The 17,982-nt window shown below is 43.9% G+C and overlaps 1 protein-coding gene across 4 annotated transcripts in view; it reads left to right on the top strand.

Annotated features, from left to right (window-relative positions):
• GALNT18 (polypeptide N-acetylgalactosaminyltransferase 18) overlaps nt 1-17,982 on the top strand; it is a 225,191-nt gene that overhangs the window by 192,918 nt on the left and 14,291 nt on the right. For 3 of the 4 annotated variants that reach the window (XM_030240725.2, XM_050974795.1, XM_030240724.2), the window contains exon 11: nt 13,571-13,735. The exons of the other annotated variant lie outside the window; for it this stretch is intronic. In XM_030240725.2, the coding sequence (XP_030096585.1) occupies nt 13,571-13,735 (165 nt within the window). The remainder of the gene's footprint in view (nt 1-13,570; nt 13,736-17,982) is intronic. 4 annotated transcript variants of the gene reach the window in all.

Genomic DNA, 17,982 nt, shown 5'->3' with positions numbered 1-17,982 from the left:
GAACTATTATTTATATTGTGAATACTCAGTGACTTTTAATTATGAGTGACTGATGTGCCTAGCTTTTTTATTAATTCTAAACAGCAAGGCAGCAGGCTCTTTCTTTTCCTTAAGTCTGTGTCCTGTTGGTACTGTTATGGGATAATCTACATCAGATATTAAAATAAAGCCTCCTGAGGCATGCAGAAAAAGCAGGGAAAACCTGACATGATCTGTCTTTGGTGCTGAAGGCAGCTCAGTGTCACAGCCCAGTGGGATCTCGGGGCCTGGAGCTTAGCAGAGCTATTTTAGCTATTCAGTGTGGTACTTGAAGGTCATTTAAACATCCTGGATTTAGAGCTGTTGGTTTTATTTTGCTGCCTCATCCATCTGATAAGCTGCCAGTCAGAAATCTGAACCTCTTCTGCTTAGGCTGTGAAGGTGTGAGTTTATATCGAGCCTTCAGGGTGTGACTGAGTGGCCTGGGAATGACATTAAATGAAATGAATGAACTTGGAGGAGGTATCATACCATTTGCATGATTAAGCAACCTGCCTTTGCATACCATGGCATTTACAGTTTTATTTCTTGCCAAGTTTGCAGCCTGGTTTGTGCAAGGGGCACAACACAGAGTTGACAACACCTGCAGCTGTAAGAGAAGTGAAGCTCACTCAGCCAAGCACAGCAAGGCTTCCCTCACAGCTCAGCCAGTTGAATTCATGTCCTCCTTGACATCAAAGCAATTTTCTGCTTTTTGAACTGGTTTATTTGTTTATTCCTTCCTAGTTTAGAAAATCTTTCAAGACTTAAATCCTCGTGGTAAGGAGTCTTGGTGTAAATTTGCTTCTGAGGGCATTCTTCTTTACCATCTTTCCATTAAAAATGCCATTAGCACAAAAAGTGCATGTAGTGATAGAAATATATTAGGTGATGCTTTTCTTTGCCCTTATTTTGGGTGCCAGAAGAGCAGAAGAGAAGAGGAATCTCTGGGATATGAGCACAATATTCCTGCCCGAGACACATCTCCATCTGACTTGCAGAGCCCTGTGAACTTGGAAATTTATTCATGAGCACAGGCAGGACTGAAGCTCCAGCTTCTGCATGAGGTCACAGTGTGCAGGATCCTCATTCACATTCCAGATGTGACTTCTTTCTCTCAGGGTCATTTGCTGGCACCCTGAAAACAGTGGAGCCACTCCTTCAAGACATTGGGCAGGCAGGGAAAGTGCACACACTTGCCTTGGAGAGCTTAAAAGTATTTCAGGGAAGAAATTTTCTTTCAGGATACAGTTGGGATGGATAAAACTTCATGAGCTCCTGTCAGTCTGTGGAGAGAAAGCAACAGTAAAGAGAGAAACAAATCAGTTGCAGTGATAGGCTTTATGACTTGAAATACATTAGCTACAGCTAAGGCATAATATTTTTACCTTTTGTAGGCTACTGTGATTGAGGATTTGCTTGGGTTTTGATGCTGTCCTTTTAAAATAGGAGAAATTATTTTCTTCAGCTGAATGGGCTCAATGTGGTTTGAGAGGAAGAACACTCCTGGGTGTGCCCAGATGGGAGCAGAGTGCCTTTCCTTTGTTCCCCACAAAGGGAGAGTGCACCAAGCTGCACCTCTCACCCCTGCCTGCTGAACAGCCACCCCACAGGCCCCCACCAGCACAAACCCAAAGGGAAAGAAAGCCTTTGTTCTTTTATAGAAAGAGAAAAGCTTAACTCTTGATGGCAGAGATAATCAACAAAAACTGGTTAATGTGCTCCTTGCTTTGAAGCTGTCAGTCAGAATTCAAGCTGTCTCATCATTATACTCTGTTGTGAAGGTGGCTGCTTACGCCATGTAAATCATTTAAAGAAAAGCACATCACAGCACAGACATCAAATGTCTGAAATTTTATTGATATTATTACAAAGCATGCAGCTAAACCTGACAGAGATCTCATTTGTTATAGTTTATTAAAAATAATGTTGCTGAGCATGAAATTAGGCTACACACAGTATTTGTCTTTTCTGTCAGTGTAGGCATGTATGACATGATAACCTGAGGCAAATAGTGCCAGGTTTTACTCTGAAAAGTGACTAATTCTAACCTGGGAAAAGCCTACAGAAGTACCCACTGAGCAGCTCCAGTGGTGGAACTCGATACAAGAACTCCTGTTTGTCACTGAAAGTGCAGCACTGAATGTTCTGGGCATGGAAATGCACAATCTGCCTTTAAGGTGGTGTTCCCAGGTGGCAATATCTTCAGGCAATTCCTGAAACCAGCTGAGAGACAGAGCACTGCAGAAGATTGTGTAACTGCTGTGCATCTGTGCCGAGTTTCTCTCCCATTCTTGTGTTTGAACAGAGTGAAATTCTTTTTGTTTTGGTGTTTGAGGCCCTCTGCTGCACTGCAGAGGTTTTGTCCCTCCTTGTGGGAGCTCAGCCCATCCCTCCTGATGTCCAGAGCTACCCAGAGAGCCCTTGGGGGGGCTTGGGAGCCTTGGAATGTTACCAGAAGCACTTGGTGGATGGATTTTGATCCATCAGGGATGTGCCACCGATGTGTGAGGAGATGGAACCTGTGGGAATCACTGGGGTGTGAATGGTGAAGGGAAGACACAATTATAGGGTAAATCACAGATTTTGGGGTTTGGGTACAGGGGGGTTGTGGAGACAAGATGGAGGAGTCAGGGCGTGTCACAAGGCTCTTCTTTCTTCTTCTTGTCATCCATCTTCTGCTGTGGTGTTGGCACTTGGGGATTGCTCTGGGGTGAGGGTGCACTTGGTGACGAGGGTGACAGGTATTGGGGATAAAAGGTAAATCTGATATATGTAGTTTTTGTTATAAAAGATGTGCCCGCCTTGGGGGTGGTCAGAGTGCCTTTGGCTGCCGTGCTGGTCAGATCCAGGTCGGGCAGAGAAGGGACTTTGTAGATAAGAAACAATAAACCATTCTGAAGACTGAAAAAACCCAGAGTCCAGACTCATCTTTTGAGACACAGCCTGCCAGAACCATCCTAGGGGTGTGTGGGAGCAGAGATGGACAGCCCAACCCCATAGCTCCTCACTGTGTTGGAACACTGGGAGTGCTCCAGACCACTGGTGCTGTTCATCCTGTGGGTCTCCAGGTGGGTTGTGTTCCCACTTTCATAATATCCATAAAGAGACTTTCAGAGTGGAATTATTTCAGAGAGGGTAGGAGGTCAGGTGGGAGGGTAAAACTGCTGCTGAAGGAAACACTGCTAGCAGGACATGGGGGAAACTTCAGAGCTTCACTTTTGTCCAGGTCCTCTGAACCACTGGGATGCTCTAAGTTATTATTTTAGTTTTAATTTGCATATTAATGTTGGCATTGCCATTGGAACTGAAGTCTCTAAGGGGGTTCTTTGGTTGCAGGTGGTTTGATATTTCTATTTGTCTTCTCAAAGGTGCTTTCATGAGGGTCACTTTATAAACTTAATATTGGCTGATGAGCTCTTGTGGTTGTATTGTTCTTTGGGGGAAGAATATGTCCTTGCTAGTGGTTCAAAAAAAAACCAAAACAAAAGAGAGATTGCCCCTAACCCATTTAGCTTAAAATGTGTTCACTTCAAGTTTTAATGTCTTTATTTTATCGTCTTTAGCACAAAAAGTAATTATATTTTAGATTTTTTTTTCCTTGAGTTTGCACATGTTGGTGTCAATGTGGTACCTCTGGGAAACTGACATCAAATGCAGGCATGATTCTAAGAATGGGTGAGCCTGGCTCATCTGATCTGAGAGACAGATTTGTGATTCCTGTCAGTGAAGCCAGGAGAAAGAACAGCCTCATGTACTAAGATGTACCTGCAGGGAGCTGGGGATCCTTCCAGAGTTGTGCAGTAACCACCTTCCCTTGTTCCTGTCACCAAATGATGAAAAATTACAGCACTTGTGGAACACAAGAGGAATTAAAGGACCTCTGTATCCACAGTCATTGCTCACTGCCACGCAAAATTAAACGTGACAGGGCTGGATTGCAAAGCAAAACTGAATCAATCTACAGACTGAAAACCTCAAACAAACAAGCAAGAACCTCAAAACCCTCGAGATCAAGGTGTTTGCTGTAGAGCATCTTCAGAGGGTGTGGCATGTGCTTGTAATTTGCCTTAACTTATCCATTCTAGACAAAAAAATTCATCAAATTTAGTTTAGAAAACATAATAGCGGTAGAAATAACACTGTGTTTTTTTAGAAAACTCTCAGAAGGTTATACCACTAGAAGAACCACTTTCTGAGGAGTGGTAAGCTACATGATACATCCCTGGCACTGCATCTTTTTTATTGTTATGCTTATTATTGCAGTTCTAGGCACTCCAGATGTCTTTTATATCAAATGCTCTACAACCTCAGAATAAAACCCCCACCCTTGACTTGAAGAGCTAAGAGTACTAATTATAAGAGTATTAGACTAATACTAATACTAAGAGTATTAGAAACAGGGAGAGAGGAGAAGGGGATGCTGGGAAGTACTGACAGAGCATTCTTGGATTGATCAGAAAAATTAAAATCACTGTTTCATTTTTTTTCGTTTTGCACATTTGGGAAATTCTGTGGAATGGGCAGAGAACAGTGGAGGCTGGCAATTAGGAGCTGGATCATAAGCCAGTAGTACTTGCTTGGCTGATAAGTAACACGAGAAGGGTTCAGAAGGGCTTTGAAAATGAAGACAAGCAAGTTTAAGCAGTGTGGAAAACAGAACAAGAGAAAAGATATTCCCTGAAAACCGAAATTCAGAAGCATTCAGGAGGGATTTGAAGTGGGCATGAATCTTGACATCAGTGAGGAGACCAGCAAGGGTCAATTTTAAGTGGAAAAGTTGTATTTTATAGCAGGAAAAATGGGCTGCCTGGCAAGATTTGATGATTGGGAAGAGGTTCAAGGTGAAGATGTGCATTATATAAGCACACAATTATCTGAACATGACTGGGCCCATTCTAATCTGGAGGTCTAGCTATGAAAAGCTAAAAAACCCCTGCTTTTAAAGTTATTGGTGCTGAGCTACCAAATGCTCATACACAGATGGCAGTGAACAGATAGCTCAGGTTTCAATTTGCCCAGGAGTCAGCTCTGCTTTAAAGGATGGAGCAGTGCATCAGCAAATGGAAACTAAGGCTGTTTGTTTCCTGGTGGTGTGTGCTGAAGGAAAAGAAAACAGGGTAAGAAGGACATGGGGTTCTTTAGGAATCCACCAAGAAAAATGTGAAGGTTACAGAGAGATCAGTGGGAAAGGGTGAAGGAAACTGCAGATAGGTCCAAGTCACAGGAGCCATGAGACAACCTGTTTTAACAAAAGCAGGACACAGATGCCAGAATGGTTCTGCATTTTTTGCTGCTTTTTTTTTTTTCTTCCTCGTGGAAGAGATGTAGGGATCTTGTGCAGAGAAAAGAGCAAAACCCAGAGAAACATTAGGAACCAAATCAAGTAAATTTTAATTTATCCAGCTCCTGTTAATTCTGTACTTAGCAGAATTAGGAGAACTATGGCAGTAAATACTGAGAGCATATGTAAAATCCATGATTGACAGCTTTATTCAATTTAAAAAGTGGAGCTTAAGTAATAGGATTTTTGTTTGCTTGTTTAAAATAAAACCAAAGCAGAATACCAAAGTAGGCAATACCAGAATTAGGTATTCCACTGCAAGATGAGTTCATGAATTTAAATTAAAAAGAAAAGATCTGGCATTTAGTGCCTGTCTATCTTCTATCAAAATGTTAACATATTTGTGTTTTTAAGCATGTATTTCTAGTACCACACTGTATTATTTAAAGTTTCTGAGCACCTTGGTTTTATTACCATCAAATATCGTCTCTCAAGAGTTCAGGACTTAATTAGTGCATGGAATGAAGAAGAGCAAGTAGGTCAGGTGATCAGTGTGCTTGTTCCTTAATTCAGTGGATCCAAATCTGAACACTGAAGTGAAATAGTGACTCTCACTTTAATACCATTGAAATCTAAGTTAAGGTGTTGCTACACTTGCTATGCCAGAACTGTTGGTCAGCTCTTCACTGAGGCAAGATTCCAAGTTAATTGGTCCTCAGCATGGATAAAGGATCATCATAATGGTTTTAAAGCTGAATTATCAGGCTGAGAACCTGCCTCCAAAACCAGCATGAATCTTCTGAGGCTTCAGGGAACTTTCTCTAATTCCCAGTTTTCTCATGTATTTCCTCCCTCAGCAGTGTTTTAGGGCAGCACAGAGATGCTGCTGCTACAGGACAGCCCAGCCTCTCTCCTCTGCCACTTCCTACATGAGTAGTAAATGGAAAAACACTTGATTTTTATCTTAGTGATGCATGTGTTTGTGCTGTTCAGAGTGAACTCGGATTCTGTTGGGCATTTTCCAATCAGGGTTGGAAAGCTCTTTCTTTCTGATGTATTTAAGTAGCAAGAAATGCCAGAACAGGAATCAGGAACAATACAAAGAGCCAAGGAAAGGCAATGGGAGCTAAGTCTGGATTTACTGGAATCCACCAGACTGCCCCTTAGCTGGAGTTACAGTCAAGTGTGAATCTGCGATGAGGCTTTGGACCTGGTCTGTTAATACATTAATCCTGACAATAAAGGACTTCATGGATTCATTTGGAAAAAAATATGGTTCAGAGATGGAATAAAGCAGTGGTGAATCAGGCTTCTTATCCCCCAGTTATTATGCCAAAGGCAAAGTAGCAAATAAATACTGCTGGTGGTGAGCATTAAGTTTGCTGATTATAAATGCAGAGACATGTACCAGTCTCCAGCGTGATTTCATCTGGGAACATTGCCATAAGGATTACAAATGGCTTTCAGCCTGAAAATTGGGATGTATTGCTCTAAACTTACAGTGGGGAGTTGGCAATTTATCCTTCAGATAATCATCTTGTGTTAAGTTGAACATCTAAGTGTAATTTTTTTGCTACATGATAAACCAGCTCCTATGAATAATTTACTGCAACTGGCAACTCACTTCAGCTCTGAAGTCTTTATGAAGTCTGGTGGCTTTTCAAAGTTTAATAACAAACTTGGAGCCAGAAATCCCATCACACTCAAAGGCAGTGGAATTTCAGTGTTAATTGCACTGGGAATCACAAGCTGACCTTTCAGGGCAAACTTCTCAAGGGCAGGAGTTCTACATGACATCACTGAAAAGGCCAAAGCTGTTCATTTCTGTCCAAGCCAGCAGAGCTCATTCACCCTCCCCTGTACCCCACAGCATCATGGGGGGGGTTGTGCACATTTTAGTTTGTGTAGGGGTTTGAAATATTTTCAATGTTGGTTGAATTCCCTTGGGTTTGATTTCTCCCATGGCAGGTTTAGGTGTGTTCTGCACTGTGCCACTGCAACACAGCACACAAAATGTGAGTGCTGCACCAAAATCATCCTTCCAGCCCTACAAGAAACCTGCCAAGGCATTCAAGTTGGTGATTTTCAGAAGGAGCAGCAGCACCTCTCAGTTTGGCAGGGCCTGGCTGAGTGGCTGGTCTGCCCAGTGAGGTCTGTCCCAGCCTTGTGGTCCTGCTCTGTCTGACCAGGCTGAAGTACAGGAGGAAATTCTGTGGGCTCTGCTTAGCATCATCCCCCTGTGGAAAAACAGAAGCAACCAAAACTTGTCACAGATCTTTAACAGAAGTATTAGATCTTCAGCAAAGAAGTATTCTGCATGCACTGCTAGGTTCCACATACATGATCTCAGCTCTAACCCTTGATACATCTCTATTATTTTCTGATTTTGAGCCTTGCTCAGCTCAGCTTGGTGCTGTGCTCCCTCCATGCCCCCTGGCAGCTGAGTGTGCACTGTGCACTTTTCAGGAGCACTAGCTGAGTGAAGGATGAACTCTTTGGCAGTGAGAGGGCTGTGCAAGCGATAATTCAAGATTCCAGCTGACAGCAGAATTTTTTGGGTGGAAAAGAAGGACCAAAGGACCCTTTGTTCTCAATGTAACAACTGAGATTTAGGGGAGACTGACTCCCAGCATAAACTCCCCATTTTCCCTTCCCTGCTGATTTGCTACATGAGGTTGCATCAGAGAGAGGGGAGTCCTGGCATGCCCCAAAAATGAGCAAGGGTGTGGCTTGGTGCAATGGCAAATAAAGGGTGAAGCTGCTTCTCCTTGCTTCTGGAGCTGGTCTCTGTAGCAGTACTGAATGCAGCTCTTCTTGGCATTGCAATATTTTAAGCATTCCCTAGAAAATGCTAAGCTTAGAATATTAAATAGAGAAAAAATAACATTGAGCAAACGAGTTCCCCTGAAATGCACGTGTGGAGAACATTTGAAACACCTCATTTTCCCTAATAGTTCCTAGTCATGATGAAGATTTCCTGAGAATCCTGAGCAGCTCTCAACTACCACTCATTCATGTTCTCATGAATTCTTTAGATAGCTTTCTTCAGGAGAATTAAATGTTTTGCTTAAGAAAAAAAGATAAATTGTTTAACAAAAGCAAGTATGCCTTGACTAAACCTTTTCACCTGATAGGAGGATTTGGGGAACTATTTTATTAGTTTTACTTATGTGATACCAATCTCAGCTTGCTTCTCTTAATGTGAACAGACAGAGATTATTGGGTAGAGCAAATGGGAATGAAGTGATGGCTTTAGATGAGACTTGTAGTAAAGTAAGTTCAAGAAAGCTACAGAGTAAATGTTCCTTCAGCTGGAAGGTGCCAGTTCAGAGATAAAAGGGTATCTGCAAGCCAAGTTTCTCAGCAGATATTAAAAATACTGGGAACAATTCACAAGAAATCCCCACATTTTCCAGTCTGGGGGAAGATTATTTATGAAGGGTTTAGTTATGAGGCTGGTCTTTGAGAACACAAAAGGGGCTGGAGCAGAAGCCTTGTGGCAGACACCTCTGCCATGCTTTGAAGGCAGCAGGGTGCTTCTCTTCAGAGCCAGGGAGGAAACCTCTGCTCCTTTATTCACGTGCTTGCTGCAAACCTTTAGACTGATAACCCAGGGGTTGGTTTTGAAGACATTTCTTTCCCATCTCTTTAGTGTGCTGTGAGCCCCAGGCTTCCAGGGAATGTTCCCTGAGGTCCCTGAATGCAGCTGGAGCTGCAAGGACAGGAGGGAGCCTCCAGAGTCAGCCTTATTTTGTTACAAAGGGAGTTGTTACCTGGTGCTCTGGTACCAATATTCAGGCAGGATCCTTCCTGTGGAAATTCAGGAGCTCCTCTGGGAGGATGTGTTGGATGGGGATGTGAAAATGTGTGCTTGTTGTGCTAAGGAACTTGGAATGAATGCTGTAAATCAGCACACAGCAAGTGTCTTGGCTTCAGAGGATCGAAATAAAACTTTGTCTGAGCTTTAGTCCCTTGAGCAAGCACTGCTGTGACATTTGCTGTTACAGCTCAAATGAAAAGTCCGAGTTGTAAGTAAAATTTTCAGAGTTACCCCAACAATTTAGCAGTTTGTATTTAGTGCTCAGTCATTTGGACTTCCAGGACAGTACTGGAGTGGTTGTTCAGCAAATCACTGCCCTGAGTTACTGCAGAATTTCTGTCCTGTTGTGTTGGTTGATGGCAGTGTTTGCAATATTGCAGAACAAATGTGCCAGTGAAATGCATTTCACCTGTATCTTTTCAAGGGTTTTAAACAAGAGTGCCTCAATTGTCCATTGTGTGCTGAAGTGCACTGCAAAACAGCTTGTGTGCTTGTTGATGCTTCTTAAAAGCATCCCCCTAAAGAGGGAGGGTGTATTTAACAGCTTGTTTAAGTGACAAGTGCAAGCTGTGTGTTTATACAGCTACAGGATGTTAAAGCATGAGCATGGTTTTAATCTGTAAGGCCACCCTTTACCTGAAGGTCAAGTTAAAATGTGTTAAAATAAAAAAAAAAAAGGCATAGTGTGCATAGCTAACATGTACATTTTGAGAGGGTAATTCAGTTCATGGAACTCAGGTCATCTCCTACAGCCTGCTCCAGACAACTAATTTGTGTACCATCCTTAAACAAAAAAACCCAAACAAAACCAAGCCAAAAAAAAAAAAAAACAAAAACCCCACCCCAAAAAACCCAAACAAAAATGCAAAACAAAACAAAACAAAAAAACCTTCAAAGATATTTTGGAAAATGCAAGTAAGGAAATAGAAACAGAAAGGTCTTGTAGGAAAGCAGTTGAAGTATTTTGAATATATGGAATTGTTTAAAGGGAGGCTTTACCATGGTTTCATGTTTAGTAGCTTTAGGTTTCAGACTAGAAAAGCAGTCAGTAATAATTAATTCTCTTTTACCAAGTGGATCTCCTGCCTTCATCCCAACAGAGTTAGTGTTGTGTTCTCTCAGTGCAGGGACTGGTTAAGGCTCAGGGTGGGGGAGAGGAGCCAGGGGCTGTTGGAAGGTTTTAAGAAAAGATTTCTGGCCAAATGCATCACAAACCAGTTCCTTCCTGATGGCCAGCATGCTGCTCAAATTGAATTTTTAGGGGTGATGTGGTTTTGATTTGATTCCTCCAGTAGAAAACACAGCAGTCAAGCTGCAAGGTTGTGCAACATTTTAAATTCCGAAGTGAAATAAGAAATGGATTTGTATTGTAGAAGAGACTAAACTGTTTGAAATGATACATAGAACAGGTAAATATTGTCCACATCACTGGATAAGCAAAGCAACCTCTTGGGAGAGCCTTGCTGGACAGGCTACCACCCAGCCACCTTCAGTTTTAGTTTGAGCTTGTGCCACTCACCAAGCTGAAAGGTGATTTCCCAACTCTAGGAGAGAATTCAGGATTTCTCACCTCTTTTCCTAACTGGCCCACAAGGAAAAACACAGTTATATTAGCAGGCAGGCTCTCTGAATTAGCAACCTGCTGGTAAAATCTGTGTTGGATTGTTCTGCTTCTGTGCAGTTTTGCCAGCAAGCAGGGCTGAGTAGTCCCACCAGGCAGAGCCATGGCTCTGCTCCTGCCCAAAAGAGGCTCAGGGTGAGCCATTGCTGCAGAAGCTGGCAGAGCTGCAGCATGAACTGGCTTTGCTCTGCATCTCCAGAAGGTGAAAGGATTACCTGCAGCCTTTGCTGCAAAAGGCTGGGGTGTGTGAGCTGATCAGAACAGCCCAGCCAGCAGGGTTGGCAGGCACTCTGCTTTCCTTGAGCACACCTTAAGCCACAGAAGGCACTTTTCAGAGTTACAGCCAAGCCTGCTCAGCTGTTTCCAGTGACTGATGAAAAAAAATGCAACCCCCCCTTTGTGTTCTTGTGTCATGTTTTCTGTAGTGACAACATGCTGAAATGAAATGTTGTCACTACAACATTTCATTTCAGCATAAATTTCAGCATTTCATAACATTTCCTGTTACTTAAACATTTAAATACCCAACAATTTCCCTTTATGTTTTCTAGTAGTAATTTCAGGTAAGAGGTAAACGAGCTGACACAAAAAGTTCATCTGTGGGGTGTGCTAACAATCCCCTTTGAAGATCATCTTGATCTTGTAGCCTTGCTCGGTCACTACCTCAGTTTCTCCAAAAAAAATTGTCTAAATAGATCATATACATGTCTAAAATAGCTGCTCTAGCCTGTCTAGAAAGTGCATTCTAAATGTTTATCCAGTTGTGTTACACTCCAGGGCAGGAGTGTTAATGACCTGGGTTGTGGATGCAGTGTGATCTTGTTACAGTTCTTGCAGTTTACTTCAATCAAAACCACCCATTCTGGAGATGTGCTCTGCCAGTCCTTGTGTTACCCTGCTCTCCTCCTGCAGGGCATGACTGAGCTATTCAACTCCTCTCTCTTCAACCTCTTAAAACTTTCACTCTCCTCACTGCAGCCAGCTCAGGCTTGGGATTGTTTCTGTGGGGTGAAAACAATGAAACTTCATTAAGGGGGCAGAACCTTGGATTAGTCTAAACTATTAATGGCGACTTAATTAACTTTGATGCAGGTCTGGCAGGTTCCATCTGCCCTGGCAGTGTTACAGGAGGGTAAACCAGGGCCACAGTCTTGCCCAAAACACCACCATTGTTGTGATTGTGTTCAATCCCTGCACTGGCTGCTTCCAGCATTCCATTTATCAATTTATCAATTTATCAATTTATCAATTTATCAATTTATCAATTTATCAATTTAATCAATTTATCAATCTATCTATCTATCTATCTATCTATCTATCTATCTATCTATCTATCTATCTATCTATCATCTATCTCTATCTATCTATCAATTTATCCAACTCTATCTATCTATTTCTATCTAGCTCTATTCTATCTCTATCTATCATCTATCTATCTATCTATCTATCTATCTATCTATCTATCTATCTATCTATCTATCTATCTATCTATCTATCATCTATCTTTTTAATCTATTTAAGTATTTATTACATGAAGCTCAAAAATCTGTCATCAGACCTGGCTTGTTCTGCTGTTCTGCTTTCTCTCCTATTTTACCAGAGTTTTCACAAGTGAGAACACTCACACATGAAACAATTTACAGCACCAACAAGGAACAGATACCAGGAAAATCTGGGCACCAGAAGGATTCCCAAATACACCTAGCATCATGTCCAGTTTCCCTTTTGTTGCAGACCAACAGAAATGCTGCAGTAAATGACAGGGGCATTAATTTGGTGCTTCTGTCCACTCTTGTCTGTTGTGACTCTGCCACCCCTGAGCTATCACAGGCTTTCCACCTACAGCATGATGTTTCCATTTCATCTTTCTCATGGTCATTTTAAGGAAAAATAGTCTGATTTTAGCAGAATAAATTCTATTTGTGATTAGCAGTCAGGCAATCCTGGCATAGTCCTGTGTTACCTTCCTGGGCCTGCATGTAAGCTGCCAGTCTGAAAGAGGACACATCCCCTCCATCCTTCCCCTTCTCTCTTCTAGAGAAACCTTCCCCATATCTTTGTAGTCAAACAGAGTAGAAAGAATTTGTATCACATAATAAACTCATGTCTTTAGTCCCAGGTGTAATCCCTGAGGCCTTTGAGGGCCCTTCTTTGCTGGAAATGCAGAGCAGCCAGTCTGTCCCTTGTCCTTGTCTCTTGTATCTGTGTGTATTGAAATATAAAAAGTAAAATGAGAACAAATGCCTTGAAACATGCCCATTCTATTCTCTTTCATGTCTGTATCTGTCAACAGTTACTAACAACTTTTTTTTTTCTATGTGGTAACTGCTTCAAGTGTGGGTTTTAGCATTTGTTTGCAGAAAACCTTAATTTATCTTTCTATCTCTCCTATAAAAGACTGAGATGCTCTGAAGTCCTGTGCTGCTGTTCTCTTTTTTTACCTCTCCAGTGAGGTGTTATCCTCAGATGAAATAGTCTAACCAGAGCTGATGGCCATATTCAAGCCAACCCCAGGGTGTCTGTCTTCCTCTTTGAAGACCCTCAGTGTCACAGAAAACAGGAGTAAAAAGTCACATGATGAGACAATAATCAGTTGTATTTGCATATTTCCTCTTAATTACTTAACCAATATTTAAGCAATTAATTGTTAATTTAGACCAGCTTTTAAAATGTCCTTTCATGCTTCCTGCATGAAAGGAGATAATTTAAAAGCCACTCTGGGGTCAGCCTGCTGCTGTTGAGCATATTTATCTTTGCCATCAGCTTTTGGGTGAAAGTGCTGCTCCTGTGCAGAGGCCACAAATCCTCTTTGTGCTTCCTGTTGCAGAATGTTTATTACACAAGCAGCCAGCAGCTGCACGTGGGTGTTCTGAGCCCCACCATCGACGATGATGACAACAGATGCCTGGTGGATGTCAACAGCAGGCCCAGGCTCATTGAATGCAATTATGCCAAAGCCAAGAGAATGAAGCTTTACTGGCAATTTACTCAGGTAATTCTTACCCAGCAGAAAGTAATTCTTACGTTTCAGAACGTTTTCAAGCTCTGTTTCTGTGGTAAAGTGTGAGTAAGCTGTTTATTAGCAGAACAGAACCAGGTTTCTCTCTGCTTGTTTTGCTCAGAGCCTGGAAGTTCTGTGCAAGTTTAGTTTTGGTCTCAATGCCAGGAACCCCAGCAGGGTACAAAACTTGGTTTAAATGTTCTGAGCTCACCATTAATGACTCGATTCTAAAACAGAGTGCTGTCATGGGGGGTGGAAAAAAAGGTTATTTCAGTGGAGACTAATGCAAAGTAACCTATTTAGGAACGAGGAACAGAAATCTGTTTGGTTTTTTGGTTTTAGAAGAAGCTACTCACTAATGGTGATAGTGGATCACTGGTGATAGCAGCCTCCCAAAGGGTGATAGTGGATCACTGGTGATAACATTAGTATTTTCATGAGGGGAGCCTCACTGTATCCACCTCTGCACTTGATTCTTTCATACCATTTCTAAAAAGTATAATTAAATTTGAAGAGCATTTCAGTAACATTTCAGCATGGTGCACCTATCCAGTGATTGCACTGTCTACCCCAAAGCTCTGATGACAATCAATGGTTTCTACTCCAGGATGCTGCTGCTATTTCCTAATACTGATCATGTGTTAGATCCTCTTTGGGGCAGGGGACAGCAGTAGGAGGCATTGATAATTTAGCTATTGAAATGTTTAAAAATGGGATTTAGGAGTATTAGGATTGCTGTGATTCCACCTTCCAGCTACAATCTCTCAAGGGAGGTGCAGCTCTGGCAAACTCCACTCTGTGGCCTCTCTCCTCCTTCTGCAAAGGAACATCTCCCTGAGAGAAGTGGAAGCTAGTTACTTGAGAAGTGAAAATTAGTTCCTTTCCTCATGACAAATTAAGAGACAAATGAGAGAATTAAAAGTTTTCTGTTCAGAAAGGGCTTTGCTGAGACCCAGTACAATTAAAATGGCATCATTGCTCAACGGGGTACATTCTGTAAGTTAGAAGAAAGTAGAAACTTTCTTCTATTTACATGCTGTAAGTTAGAAGAAAGTTAATGAATGTAATCAGGGCTTGCTGATGAACTGCTGAACTCCATTTGAAGTGCACCCATTGAGCCTGGTGAAAAGATGCATTTGTGTGACTGTCTTGGAAGTTCTCTCTAAAAAGACTCTTTTCATTGCTTTTTAAAATCTCTGGTATTTCTTGTCCATGTGTGCAGTGAGCAGGACTACTGTGAGTATCATACCCATGCTTATTTTGCCTTGAAACTTGTGAACTATTAATTCAGATGTAGGTGCTGGTTGTAGCCTTTTGTAGCACTTTCCTTTAGCTGCAGCTGTGTTCTGACTTCTCTGGGCTCTTGAGCCATCCCAGGGGGATGTCTGATGGTGTAGGTAAGTAAAAATACAGCAGGGCAAGTGGGGAATTGTCTCAGAAGGGGAAACAGACTGACCCCCCAAAGCAGGATAAATCAATTGCACTACATTTCCCTGGCCAGCACAAAATCTGTATTTTTCCTGACAGACATTTATGGTAAAATTAGTTTGAATGAGGAAACCCTGTGATCTGAGAGGCCCCACAGTAGTCTGTGGTGGGACATGGACAGCAGTCTGGTTGACAGAAAACTGTACAGCTTTTAGAAAAAATATCCCTCAGGTAGCACAGTGCTCCTCCTCTGTGCTGTGTAATGATGAGTGAATTTCAGATGACAAAAGTAGAAGATGGGGTTATCCTCAGTTAGGGGGCTCCTTGCTTCTGTAGATCAATTAAAGAACTAATTAATTAATTCTCAAGTCACATCTTTTAGATCAGAAGTGTGTGTATACACACACACATATATATATGCTTCTGCATATATATCAAACTTGATTTCTTTTTTTATTTTATCTTTCACTTTGGTTTTAAAATTTTAAATTCCCTGCCTGTCTCCAGGCAGCTGGAGTCAGGCAGCCAGATGTCCACTGCTACTTTGTGGACAAAATTGAGGTTTGATGGGCAGACACCTGGAGGGAATCAGGTGCCTGCCCATCAAAGATACCTCTGGCACCTTTGTCCTGTGCAGACACTTGCATTGAGCATTCAAAGCTTGTAGTGTGTGTTTGTATAATCAGGATCTGATTTCCATGCTCCACGGTTTTGTACAGCTGCCAAATGCAATGAGACCCAATGAAACGTAGGCTTTGGTGGCATTCTTGCTTGCAAAGCTTCTTCAAGTGTTTATAACAGTAATTATGTCAAATTATGTAAATTAGCCCAGAAAAGAGTCCCATCAACTGGGTGGCGTTCAGGAATTTTATTGTTCAGGCTGTTTGTCAAGTCTTCTCTTAGGGAAATGTTTGTTTTGGAAATACTTTTCTGCTGGAATGTTTTCTAGGTGTTTGACAGCTCACCTAGTTCAGTCTGTCTCAGCACTGTTTCATTTAATCAGAGCAAAGCTAGAGCCAAAAAACCCCAGTAAGGGATCAGAAGTTAGACAAGGCAGAGGAGACAGAGGCAAGAATTGCATGGCAGGAAAAGGTCAGAATGTGAGTAAAACCTGATTGGAAACGTGGTGTGAAGGGAGGTGCTGGGGCACCCTGGAGCATGGGGGAAGCACAAGCTCAGGCTGGGAGCTGGTGTGGGTGGGCAGCAGGCACAGACCCTGCTGGCACCACAGCAGCTCCCCTGGAACCAAGGGCTGGCACCAAGCACCAGCTCAGCAGCATTTGTCACTGTGCCCAGTGTCACTGTCCCAGTGTCCCTGTGCCCAGTGCTCAGTGCTCAATGTCCCTGTGCCCAGTGTCCCTGTCCCAGTGCATGTCACTGTGCCCACTGTCCCAGTGCTCAGTGTCACTGTATGCAGTGTCCCAGTGCTCAGTGTCCCTGTCCCCAGTGCCCAGTGTCCCAGTCCCAGTGCTCAGTGTCCCTGTCCCCAGTGCCCAGTGTCCCCTGTGCCCAGTGTCCCTGTGTCCCAGTGCCCAGTGTCCCTGTCCCAGTGCCCAGTGTCCCTGTGTCCCAGTGCCCTGTGTCCCAGTGCTCAGTGTTCCTGTCCCCAGTGCTCAGTGTCACTGTCCCAGTGCTCAGTGTCGCTGTCCCAGTGCCCAGTGTCCCTGTCCCCAGTGCTTTGTGTCCCTGTCCCCAGTGCTCAGTGTCCCTGTCCCAGTGCCCAGTGTCACTGTCCCCAGTGCCCAGTGTCCCTGTGCCCAGTGTCCCTGTGCCCAGTGTCCCTGTCCCCAGTGCCCAGTGTCACTATCCCAGTGCCCAGTGTCCCTGTGTCCCAGTGCTCAGTGTCCCTGTCCCCAGTGCCCAGTGTCCTTGTCCCAGTGCCCAGTGTCACTGTGCCCAGTGTCCCAGTGCTCAGTGTCCCTGTCCCCAGTGCCCAGTGTCCTTGTCCCAGTGCCCAGTGTCCCTGTGTCCCAGTGCTCAGTGTCCCTGTCCCCAGTGCCCAGTGTCCTTGTCCCAGTGCCCAGTGTCACTGTCCCAGTGCTCAGTGTCCCTGTGTCCCAGTGCTGTGTCCCTGTCCCCAGTGCTCAGTGTCCCAGTGCTCAGTGTCTCTGTCCCCAGTGCCCAGTGTCCCTGTTCCCAGTGCCCAGTGTCCCTGTGCCCAGTGCTCAGTGTCCCTGTACCCAGTGCCCAGTGTCCCTGTTCCAGTGCTCAGTTTCCCCTGTCCCCAGTGCTCAGTGTCCCCTGTGCCCAGTGTCACTGTACCCAATGCTCAGTGTCACTGTGCTCAGTGTCCTTGTCCCCAGTGTTCAGTGTCCCTGTTCCCAGTGCCCAGTGTCCCTGTTCCCAGTGCTCAGTGTCCCTGTTCCCAGTGCCCAGTGTCCCTGTCCCCAGTGCCCAGTGTCCCTGTGTCCCAGTGCTCAGTGTCCCTGTCCCAGTGCTCAGTGTCCCTGTCCCCAGTGCTCAGTGTCCCTGTATGCAGTGTCCCAGTGTCACTGTCCCAGTGCTCAGTGTCACTGTCCCAGTGCTCAGTGTCCCTGTCCCCAGTGCCCAGTGTCCCTTGTCCCCAGTGCTCAGTGTCCCTGTCCCCAGTGCCCAGTGTCCCAGTCCCAGTGCCCAGTGTCCCTGTCCCCAGTGCCCAGTGTCCCCTGTGCCCAGTGTCCCTGTGTCCCAGTGCTCAGTGTCCCTGTCCCCAGTGCCCAGTGTCCCTGTCCCAGTGCTCAGTGTCCCTGTGTCCCTGTGCCCAGTGTCACTGTCCCCAGTGCCCAGTGTCCCTGTGCCCAGTGTCCCTGTGCCCAGTGTCCCTGTCCCCA

Source organism: Serinus canaria, chromosome 5 (genome assembly GCF_022539315.1).
Source record: "Serinus canaria isolate serCan28SL12 chromosome 5, serCan2020, whole genome shotgun sequence".
NCBI classification, from domain to species: domain Eukaryota; kingdom Metazoa; phylum Chordata; class Aves; order Passeriformes; family Fringillidae; genus Serinus; species Serinus canaria.
This window is presented reverse-complemented; position numbering and strand designations above follow the sequence as displayed.